This window comes from Apostichopus japonicus, chromosome 3 (assembly GCF_037975245.1).
Source record: "Apostichopus japonicus isolate 1M-3 chromosome 3, ASM3797524v1, whole genome shotgun sequence".
NCBI lineage: Eukaryota > Metazoa > Echinodermata > Holothuroidea > Aspidochirotida > Stichopodidae > Apostichopus > Apostichopus japonicus.
In genome coordinates, this window is record NC_092563.1 from 29819959 (window position 1) to 29832573 (window position 12615).

The window sequence follows — 12615 nt, forward strand, 5'->3', positions numbered from 1 at the left end:
ATTGTTTTCTTGTTGTAAATCACAAATTGTTTTCACCTCTCCTTGTTTCTGAATGTCTTGCTGTTGAATCCAGCTGATGTAGTACCCCTCTGCTTTGTATCAATAAGTGTCAACACATACAGTGATAAATTGTGTTGTAGTGGTTTCTCTTTCATAAATTAAGAGTGATCTTAGTTTTGGTGTGTTTATTTCTGTTAATGTTTTTGTTTTGTCCATTCCCTCTCAGTATCACACATCCTTACTGTCTTGTTTGGTTTATGGTGGTTAGCTGGTATATGACCACAGCCTTTGGTTTTCCATTGAACGTTATGCAATTTAATATTTCACCATAATATCGGTTTTATTTGGTATATCATTTTCTTATACTTGGTGGGGTGCACATTGGCGGTCCATACAGCCACCTCACCTTGGCCTGGAGGGAAAAATTTCAGTCCAAGGATTTTTGACAATTCAAGAGTATTTATTAGCATATCCCTTGCGATTATACCTGATTCTTGACCTAATTTATAGTCTAAATAAATATGACCCCGAGTACCCCATTTTGCAGGGAGGTGATCGCTTCATACACCCCAGGACCACACTACTTTCTCAAATGCTCCTACCACTGGTCATCCATAAAGGTAGCTCCCCCACCTCAGTCAGTTGGGGACCACTGGTCATTCCATAAAGATAGATGTCCCCTAAATTTAGAATTTGTTCCCCTCCCCCATTCCATCTCCCCACCTTTAAAATCATGTGCATGCTACTGCTTATACTATTTTGTACTATATTGGTAATAGACTGTGCAAGTACTTTGCCTGTTAATTACCATTCCATGCTGCTAGTGGCATGTTCAGCTGCTATTAGTGTTTAAACCTAATATCATAGGTTTACCATGCCGATGGTCTTGCAGAGTCTTTAATATGACCACATCATAGACTTGGAGATTTTCTAGGTGCAGATGGTCTTGCGGAGTCTTTAATATGACCACATCATAGACTTGGAGATTTTCTAGGTGCAGATGGTCTTACGGAGTCTTTAATATGACCACATCATAGACTTGGAGATTTTCTAGGTGCAGATGGTCTTACGGAGTCTTTAATATGACCACATCATAGACTTGGAGATTCTCTAGGTTCAGATGTTCCAAGTTGCTGAGTTTTTCTGCGGAGTCTTTGCTATGACCACATCATCATCAGAGGATACCTTGTGACAAGTTTCCAGATTTTGTAATGAGTCACAGCCTTGGCAGGACAAGATCCTGTATAATAGTAATGTTTGATGTTTGTTGAAAATTATACTTTCCAACAAACTAGTGCTTTGTGCTCAGAATGACTTACAATGTGGAAGAGGCCACTTTACAGATAATGTGACCAGAAAGCTCATTATTGCCGAAAAAATATGACAAAAAAATAGTCATGTAAACTGTAGAATAATTAATAATTTCAAGTTTACAGCCACCCACAGATCATGTTTTTTTATGAAATAACAAATGAATAAAATGAAGTAAGGTCTAATACAAGTCTCCTCAACTGTGATAGACTCAGCAAAATGTTCAGGGCATAAAAACATTGAGAAAAGTACTTTCTGTCAAAAGTGGAATATTATGGATAACATTTTTTGAAGTATCACAAAAGATGAAAACATCAATTACAAATTTAGGAACAATTTATTTTAAATCAGGGAATAAAATTGTTATTTAATTGTATGGTAACATCTTCTAATGGATCGAGTCTGTTGGTTTGACACAAGGAATTTTACAAGATGTCTTTTATTGTGGGAAGTCATAATGGAAAGTTAAGTTTAAGTTGAACAGACAAATTGTACCCAAATTATTTACATTCTGAAAAAAGGTTGTTCTGGAGACTCTATGAATACTTTGTAGACATGGAGGCCAATCTTAAGTAAGTGATATATCATCTTGGCTAATTGGAAATTTATTCGCCCCCCCCCCCAGTCACTTTCTCACATCATTTCTTTATCCTATTGGATAAAATGCACTACATCCTCTTCCCCACCCTTCAAATACTGACATGTGTTGCTCTTTCATTTATAAAGCCTTTCAACCAGAAGACATATTTCTATCTATATTTTCATTAGTGCTTTTATATGTGAAGTCAGGGGGTAGGAGCCGGGGGCATGTGCCCCCCCCCCCCACTTTTTCGCAAATGGCAAATAAAATGTACCTCTTTGATGAAGGACTATCTTTTGGATATCTTAAGCCTTTGTTAATTTTAATATTTTATTTGAATTATTCACATGCACCATAATAGTATTGATAGCATACTAACACATCATCTATATTTAAGTGATATGGCCGGTGTGTATCGGTTTATAGCATATCAAGTGGTGGTTGTGGAATGAGAAAGTGCCCCTCTGATGTTGTGCCCCCCATTTTTGGAAGCTTCCTACCCCCCTGTGTGAAGTTCAACCACCTGTCTGGTATACTTGAAACATGCATGCATGCCCTGTCTTCGAATTGGTGCAATCACTTGTTGTCCTCTAAGATCAAATTATTTTATTTCTTTAAATATTTTCCAATTTGTAAATAAAATAAAGTTGCAATCGCTTCTTATTATTAGTTGCTTTTTCATTTAGTTTTGTCTACAACAATTTCAAATAAATGAGACTTTTTATTTTTAATAAAGCCAGGCTATCAAGTATCAATGTAAAGCCGCATGATTACAGTTGTATGACAATGAGATGGGGTTACTTATCTCTTTCAATTAGGAGGCGCATCTGTCTGACACTTTTTTTTGTTCAAGCAGCCGGTACCCATAATAGTTGACACAACTTTGAGCAAACAATTATCCTAACACTATCAGACCCTTGTTATAATGTCAATGAACCCTGCCAGGGGTAGCAGGAAGTTCTAGGAACAAACAAGTCCAAATAGCTCCAATGAAGTTTTGGAACAAGTTCCTCAACAAAATCAATAGAGCAGTTCTTACATATTACCCTTCACCAGTTAACCACAAGGAAATTTATTCTATGCTTACTGCCCAGTATAGCCCTCACCCTACAGCCCGGTATGGCCCTCACCGTACAGCCCGATATAGCCCTCACCCTACAGCCCAGTAAAGCCCTCATCTTACAGCCCAGTATAGCCCTCCTCTTGCTGTCTGGTATAGCCCTCACCCTACAGCCCAGTATAGCCCTCATCTTGCTGTCTGGTATAGCCCTCACCCTACAGCCCGGTAAAGCCCTCATCCTACAGCCCGGTATAGCCCTCACCCTACAGCCCGATATAGCCCTCACCCTACAGCCCGGTATAGCCCTCACCCTACAGCCCAGTATAGCCCTCACCATACAGCCCGTTCTCACCCTCAAACCTGGTATAGCCCTCACCCTCAAGCCCGGTATAGCCCTCACCCTCAAGCCCGGTATAGCCCTCACCCTACAGCCCGGTATAGCCCTCACCCTCAAGCCTGGTATAGCCTTCACCCTATAGCCCTCACCCTACAGCCAGGTATAGCCCTCACCCTACAGCCCAGTATAGCCCTCATCTTGCTGTCTGGTATAGCCCTCACCCTACAGCCCGGTAAAGCCCTCATTCTACAGCCCGGTATAGCCCTCACCCTACAGCCCGATATAGCCCTCACCCTACAGCCCGATATAGCCCTTACCCTACAGCCTGTTATAGCCCTCACCCTACAGCCCGGTATAGCCCTCACCCTACAGCCCGGTATAGCCCTCACCATACAGCCTGTTATAGCCCTCACCCTACAGCCCGGTATAGCCCTCACCCTACAGCCCGGTATAGCCCTCACCCTACAGCCTGTTATAGCCCTCACCCTACAGCCCGGTATAGCCCTCACCCTACAGCCCGGTATAGCCCTCACCATACAGCCCGTTCTCACCCTCAAACCCGGTATAGCCCTCACCCTACAGCCCGGTATGGCCCTCACCGTACAGCCCGATATAGCCCTCACCCTACAGCCCAGTAAAGCCCTCATCTTACAGCCCAGTATAGCCCTCCTCTTGCTGTCTGGTATAGCCCTCACCCTACAGCCCAGTATAGCCCTCATCTTGCTGTCTGGTATAGCCCTCACCCTACAGCCCGGTAAAGCCCTCATCCTACAGCCCGGTATAGCCCTCACCCTACAGCCCGATATAGCCCTCACCCTACAGCCCGGTATAGCCCTCACCCTACAGCCCAGTATAGCCCTCACCATACAGCCCGTTCTCACCCTCAAACCTGGTATAGCCCTCACCCTCAAGCCCGGTATAGCCCTCACCCTCAAGCCCGGTATAGCCCTCACCCTACAGCCCGGTATAGCCCTCACCCTCAAGCCTGGTATAGCCCTCACCCTACAGCCAGGTAGAGCCCTCACCCTACAGCCCAGTATAGCCCTCATCTTGCTGTCTGGAATAGCCCTCACCCTACAGCCCGGTAAAGCCCTCATCCTACAGCCCGGTATAGCCCTCATCCTACAGCCCGGTATAACCCTTACCCTACAGCCCGATATAGCCCTCACCCTACAGCCCGGTATAGCCCTCACCCTACAGCCCTCACCCTACAGCCCGGTCTCACCCTCAAGCCCAGTATAGCCCTCACCCTCAAGCCCGGTATAGCCCTCACCCTACAGCCCGGTATAGCCTTCACCGTATAACCCTCACCCTACAGCCCGGTACAGCCCTCACCCTACAGCCCGGTACAGCCCTCACCCTACAGCCCTGTATAGCCCTCACCCTACAGCCCGGTATAGCCCTCACCATACAGCCCAGTCTATTTCAGTCTATTATGAGGTGATCCAGGGCATGTGAGTTTCTCTTCAACTGTAGGGAATGTCATTGCATTGGTTCCATACAGGATGGAGATGAAATACACAAACCATATAAAAATTCACAAATTAAGACATTGTGTCAGCGCTGTTCTGATGTTAAAATATTTATTTTTAACGTAAATGCTGTGATGACATAATTCTTACATTTTGAATCTGAGTGTGTACAACATAATAAATTCCAGTTGCAGCCATAAAATAACCTTTTCTCTATATAAACAGTCAAAATGACATACAGTTTCTTATAACAATGTTTATGAAATTAATGTAAAAATTTGTAACACAAAAATACATCTTAAAGAGCAAACTATATATTTATAAAAATTTCTTGCAGAAAATAAAATGAAAACTCCATACTTGCAGTCAATCCCAGCTTTAAATCTTAAACCATGCACTCCACTCCCCCCCCCCCCCCATCCCCTATATCACACCTCCTTCTGAAGGGACTTTGTTATTGACAAATTGGTATTTTACTTCAAACCAACTAAGTGAGTAAGAATAGTCTTCTATTCCGCCATGGTTGCTATGCGGCTTACTTAATCCTAAATGATCATACTGTAGAGTTGCAGTTACATATGTACAAAGATGCCTTTAAATTCAAATGAAAAGTATTCTGGTAAGATTAATATTTTCACTGAGTATTTATGCATAATGCTGAAAGAGAGTAGCTATTGCATGCAAAATTATGTTTAGTGAGGAAAATAAATATGCAGCTTTACTTGAAAGAACATTTTGAGTATCATAACATCTTTCTCTTTGCTATGACTGTTGGAATGATTTTAATACACTGTTTAATGTCTCTCTTAGTTCCATCTTAGAGTCGGGCCATTGAGGTGCAGCTTTTATCAATAACCTTATCAGAATTCCCCCCACTTTCAACAAAAAACAGCTGTAGTTAATATTTTGCAAAATACTGCAGATTAAGATTTGCCATGTTTGAATCTTATTTAAATCCACCCAGATTGAAGTTGTCATGGCAACTGTTCTGTGAACATTTACTTTTTACTTGTATTACTAGTTGCCCGCACTTAACATCAACCTGTCATATATTAATTTGGACAGAGATAAAGTAATGTGTACATCTTCCACCCCAGTTATTAAAAGGCTAGCATGTTTTTCAAAGAATCGGGGCTGCATAGTCATGTAAAACATAGAAACGTAAAACATAGAAACATGTACAAAATGTTACCATTAAGGAAAATTCTGTATATTTTGAAGAAAAAAAATATTTGGAATGGATGCATCATTCTGCAAGATACGATTCTACCAAATTTAAACATTGCTCACATTTCAAAAGATGGAATTAGGAAGGCTGTAGAGCAGAAGGCTGAGATTGTAAATTTCTAAAATTAAATTTAATATTATATTACAGTTAATACATTTGGTTCATCAACACATGGAATATTTGGAATTTGTGAGGCTTGTGTTACTTTTCTAAGCAAGGAAAATGCTTGTTTGTAAAAAAGAAAGTAAAAAAAAAGCTGATTGCATTTTGTCAAATTGGATCATGATTTGTTGGAAACTTGACCTACACCAAAAGGGAATGACTTAATGATGTAACTAATGTGTGAACTCCAGGGAACAACTTAAGTTGTCACCTGCTTTTATACAACCTTTAGAAAGCTTGATATATTTTACAAGTTTAGAGTATAAATGCTATCCCTAAACGTACAGCTGAAGTATGGTTAATTAGCAGTATACAGTCTTCCTGCTTTACATACGCATCAAGTGATAACTGTCTCCTACTTGAGATCAGGCAAAATGGAAATATTAATTCTGTCCATGCAACATCCTTCAGTAACTAGTAACACATATATAAACCATTCCAGTGACTACTTCTTGGGCCAGCATGAAAATCAACAACATGTATTGCATTTCAAACCCAGTGGAATAGAATGCCCAAATAAAACCCAGATGATCTAGCCAATTAAAAGAAAAAGGAATTAACAGTTCTGTAACTATTTACATGTAGACTCTATGTGCACCTATAGGACCTATATAGTAAAACTGTATGTGTATTGTTAATGTAATTAGTTCTACACCTACTCATTGTTGCATAGACAGTGAAATTTTCGTTTCTCAGTCAAACATGGATTTTGATTGAGCCCTGGCATGACTGTGGCCTCAGCAAGGATGCCAGCCAGCATGGGTCTTCCTTTCCCTACCCCATCCTAAACTGGAATGTGGCTGTTTCAATAGCAAAACATAGCTATTTTATGCATGTTAAACTATATACATTTAGGATAACAAATACTTCCATGTTTTCCTTGGCATGTACTCTAAAAGCAGGACACCCTTTAGCCACAAGTAAATTACACACACACACTTATGCTGCCCAATACCGCCTACCCACACACACACTTGTGTTACCCAATTCCCCATACCCCCACACACACTTGTGTTGCCCAATTCCCCACACACACACACTTGTATTGCCCAATTCCCCACACACACACACTTGTATTGCCCAATTCCCCACACGCACACACCTGTTTTGCCCAATTTCCCATACCCTTGCTTCCCTGCCTCCTGTCCAGTCCCTCCCCCCCCCCACTTAATCCCTACTTACCCCCATGCCCTCCTCTCAGTCCCCCTTCTCCACCCAATGCTTAATTGGTCCTAATCCTTGCCTACTATACATTGTTTTGCTGACAAGCCCTGGTTGTCCTCTATATTTCATCTACATATTTTCTCATCCTATCGATGGGTCTGACTTTTCAGTCAGTACAAAAGTTGAAGTCTTCTGGTGGTTCTGGTACAACAGGAGCGATGTGAGGAATGACAAGGTTAGCAGTGTCCAATAGGTGTATGCTGACCTCTATTCCTAATAGATATTCCAGATCTGACTTGGCTTTATTGCTGCTCATTTCTCTCCCTAAGAGAATGTCAAAACCATCAATCCACATCTCCATCTGAAACAAAATCAAGTCACTTACAATTTGAAACACAGTGAGAGGATTTAATAAGGTATATAAATTTGATTAGATTTGAAGATGGAGTAGTAACTTTCTTCCAAACCTGACACATCTTATTATTCTCAAAAGTATAGAATGAACCAGTTTTTAATAAGTGGCATCACTGCCATCATCTTCACCATCATCACAATTATCATCATGTCTTTAATCACCACAATTCCACCAATGCAATCATAGTCAACAACATTATTATGCACAAATGTATTTAAACCTTTAAACTGTTAATCATGAAGTAAATTTTCATCAACAAAATTAGTTTGTGTGATGCAAAATAGTAGTGCCTTTTTTATCTATTCGATATTCCTGAATTATCCCGAAAATGGAAACCATTTTCGGTGCTAAAAAAATCTCATCAGCGGAAATAATGTCACTCATTAGTTGCTCAGTTTTGTACTACTAATACAATAGGTTGTTGTTCTCTCTTCTTTGTGTTTGCCTTGAGGGCTCTTCATTATCAACATGAGACCCTATAGTATTCCAGTACTTTGAAATTTACTTGCAAACAATACAAACCAGTAATCCTGTGCTTATTGTAATTGTATATGCCACAATAATCCATTTGGTGGGATATAAACTGTGCATGACTTTAATGCACATGTCACAGCATTAGGAAGGCATAATTTACCGAAGGTCAGTCACATGGTTGAGAGATCAATTGGTTTGAAGGATGTGTTGCCAGGCAACTTGGATGCTAAAAGCATCACAATCATTACTACAACTTGGAAATACATTGAAATCATTGTATTTAAAATGCTAATAATTGGCAGCCGACAGACTTCATATATATAAATGAATGAATATTTGTGATTACGTTAGTAAAGTATTCAAAAGATTCTACTTACACCTTCAAAAGTTTCTGAACTTAGCTCGATCTTTGTATTGTTGATCATGGAAATTGTAAATAAATGCTGCAGAAGAACAAAAATGATTACATGTCAACATCAGCTAGAAATTATGACATGTCATTTATATATGGTTTGGCTCTGAAATGATGTGATATCTTAATAACTTTGTTGCAAACAACCATCTTATGTAAAGAATACTCCATGACCCCCTTACAATCTCCAAAACAAATAATACAAATTATTAATATTTACATTGATGGGATAAACTTTTAAGTTTTGTTACCCACAATGGACTGCATTGGGAAGTCTGTGGTTGAGAGAATGACTTAAATTCGCTGGACACATACATTGAACATCTACACCACTGTTACAATGTGCAGCAGGGTGGGGGGAGGGGTCTACTTGCTTCATTTATGAAGAGAACTTTGCAGTCACCCAGGGTAGATTGTAGCCTCTGCACAAAACCAGATGGTATAGTTTTTGACTTTCATTAACCTGATTTCGGAGGTTTGCTGAAGTTCCAAGCAACATTAAAGGAATTCACAGATTCACTGAAAACTTCATGTTTAACGCCATGTGCTCTTCATGCAAGAAGCTCTTTAGTTACAAGTAAATTTCGCACACATTGCATTGCCCAATTCTCTACAATCACTCCCCTGCCTCCTTCTGTACCCACCCCCTCTTATTCCCAACCTACCTGCCCTCCTACCTCACCTACCTTTCAGTCCCCCTCTTCCACCCAATGCTTAATTACTCCTCTGTCACCTAATAAACAGTAGTCACCCCCTCTTATTCTCAACCTACCTGCCCTCCTACCTCACCTACCTTCAGTCCCCCTCTTCCACCCAATGCTTATTACTCCTCTGTCACCTAGAAACAGTAGTCACCCCCCCCCTCTTATTCCCAACCTACCTGCCCTCCTACCTCACCTACCTTTCAGTCCCCTTCTTCCACCCAATGCTTAATTACTCATCTGTCACCTAGTAAACAGTAGTCACCCCCCCTCTTATTCCCAACCTACCTGCCCTCCTACCTTTCAGTCCCCCTCTTCCACCCAATGCTTAATTACTCATCTGTCACCTAGTAAACAGTAGTCACCCCCCCCCCCCTCTTATTCCCAACCTACCTGCCCTCCTACCTCACCTACCTTTCAGTCCCCCTCTTCCACCCAATGCTTAATTACTCATCTGTCACCTAGTAAACAGTAGTCACCCCCCCCCCCTCTTATTCCCAACCTACCTGCCCTCCTATCTCACCTACCTTTCAGTCCCCCTCTTCCACCCAATGCTTAATTACTCCTCTGTCACCTAGTAAACAGTAGTCACCCCCTCTTATTCCCAACCTACCTGCCCTCCTACCTCACCAACCTTTCAGTCCCCCTCTTCCACCCAATGCTTAACTACTCCTCTGTCACCTAGTAAACAGTAGTCACCTTTCTTCAATTCTTTACTAACCTTGTGATGTGGTCTATTTCCTGTTGTTTGGTATTTGCCAGCAGCTACCTCTGCAATATCTATCACCTGAACTGTAACCAAAGTAACAATCACAAGTAGTAAGCACATGAGGAGTATCAAAGTTGAAGGACATCCTACAAAGACTAAGGTGTCGAAATTTTAGGAATATTCTTTTCTTCATTTCTTTTTCAATCTTGTAAATATTGTTTGTCATGACTGGAAGTTTGGTTTTATTGCTTCACATAGTTGTCAAACATCATTTGTTTTGAGAGTAATACAGATCACTAACAACATTTTGTGTTCAAGTATTAATGTAAAAATAAACACTAAATATTAATACAACCGAATAACGTGATTTGCTCTAATCTCCAGTCTTCTTACACCGAGACTAACTGTGATCATGACAGCGTTAATACATCTAGGGAGGTATCAGGTGACCCTTCAACAGGAATAGATACTACACATGAGACTACATATGGTTCTTTTACTATGTATTATATACTACATTACAACACATACATTTACTATGTATCATACTACATTACTAAACATGATACTTATATTACTATGTATAATATACGACATGATTACACATTATACTTTTACTATGTAACATACTTTAGGCTATACTATATTACTACACATGATACTTTTACTATGTATCATATACAACATTACTACACATGATACTTTTACTATGTATCTATATACTACATTACTACACATGATACTTATATTACTATGTATCATATACAACATAACTACACATGATACTTTTACTATGTATCATATACAACATTACTACACATGATACTTTTACTATGTATCCATATACTACATTACTACACATGATACTTATAATACTATGTATCATATACTACATTACTACACATGATACTTTTACTATGTATCATACTATAGGCTATACTATATTACTACACATGATACTTTTACTATGTATCATATACAACATTACTACACATGATACTTTTACTATGTATCATATACTACATGACTACACATGATACTTATATTACTATGTATCATATACTATATTACTACACATGATACTTTTACTATGTATCATACTATAGGCTATACTATATTACTACACATGATACTTTTACTATGTATCATATACAACATTACTACACATGATACTTTTACTATGTATCTATATACTACATTACTACACATGATACTTATATTACTATGTAACATATAGAACATAACTACACATGATACTTATATTACTATGTATCATATACTACATGACTACACATGATACTACACATGATCGCAGTTAACGGCTGGAACTTTGCAACTCCTTTGTGATCAGTTAAATATATGATGCCTATTGTTATTTGCAGCATATTAATGCTTTTGTACAGTATTTTCAGCAATTACACTAATGGCAAATACATTTATGGAGTGTGGGAGGGTTTTATATATTAATGGATATACATTGCATCATCATATAAGCAACAAAGGGAATATGTATGACTTGACTTGCTACAAATCTGACTAATTAATTATTCATTCATGAATATGCATTGTACCATCATAAATAACAAATAGACTATGACTTGACTTTCCACAAGTCTTATAAATTATTCATGAATATGTATGCTTACTCTTTTCCTTCAGGGTCTCAATCGATGGAATGCTGGTGCTATCCCTATAGTCACCGTAATGCAGAACCTTGTGATTTCTCGAAAGCTGGAAGTATTGTGTTGGCTTACCTGAGGATTTAGTAAGTAAATGTGAACGTTAGGTTTTAAATTTATGCATAATACTGACCATTTCAAACTGCAGTAGGACAAGTCTATAAGTTAACTCATGCCAATCGCTCGGTAAAATCTTTGCAGGGAAAATAGCAAACTTGGAAAATAGCTGACATAAACGATCAACACTGTTAGCCATGTCAAACCCTGTAGAATGCAGGCGCTCTGTTTTCTTTCAGTTATATTTAAGTATAACGTATTGACAGCTGTGAGGTTATCATTATACAAAAAAGTTCCTTGCAGCAACCACAAGCTACTGTTTGCATTATAAGACCTCTAGACAGACCTATAATATATTTAATGTTCATGAATCTATGATCAGAAAATGGTGATAAGTTTAGCCCCCCCCCCCAATTTTTTTTTATAAATCAAGTTTTGAGGATCAAAAAAGGAAAGAATAGGTTATCGTGCACATGTTATCTGAAATGTAACAACTAGCTTCATATGATTAGTAGCCACATATGATTGCCCTTTGTCTATTTCAAGTCTGTATTCAAATATCGAACACAGCTCACAGTTCAAACTGGAATATATCATCACCATCAAGGTTTACTTGATTTTTCTGTGATTCAGCAGATTATGGACATAAGAAATTGAACAGAAAATAGCAAATTTTTCACTTTTAGGAAAAGCCCTTGACCAACCACTTACCAGCATCACTTGAATGACACCCAATTAGAGGGAACTACAAAGTCTTGGTGTTCTTCTGGTGGACCACTAAATATGGTGATCCAGGTTCAAACCCTGGCAAGACTAAACTATGAATCCTAACTTGGGTGGCATTGTAAGTGACT

At 39.2% G+C, this 12615-nt stretch overlaps 1 protein-coding gene across 3 annotated transcripts in view; it reads right to left on the reverse strand.

Annotated features, from left to right (window-relative positions):
- Positions 1-4840: 4840 nt before the first annotated feature.
- The window catches only part of LOC139965786 (engulfment and cell motility protein 1-like), a 35133-nt gene continuing 27358 nt past the window's right edge, over positions 4841-12615 (reverse strand). For all 3 annotated transcript variants that reach the window (XM_071968481.1, XM_071968480.1, XM_071968482.1), the window contains 4 exons: positions 11672-11779; positions 10038-10108; positions 8581-8646; positions 4841-7675 (listed from right to left, as the gene is read on the reverse strand). In XM_071968481.1, the coding sequence (XP_071824582.1) occupies positions 7481-7675; positions 8581-8646; positions 10038-10108; positions 11672-11779 (440 nt within the window). In that variant the 3' untranslated portion in view covers positions 4841-7480. The remainder of the gene's footprint in view (positions 7676-8580; positions 8647-10037; positions 10109-11671; positions 11780-12615) is intronic.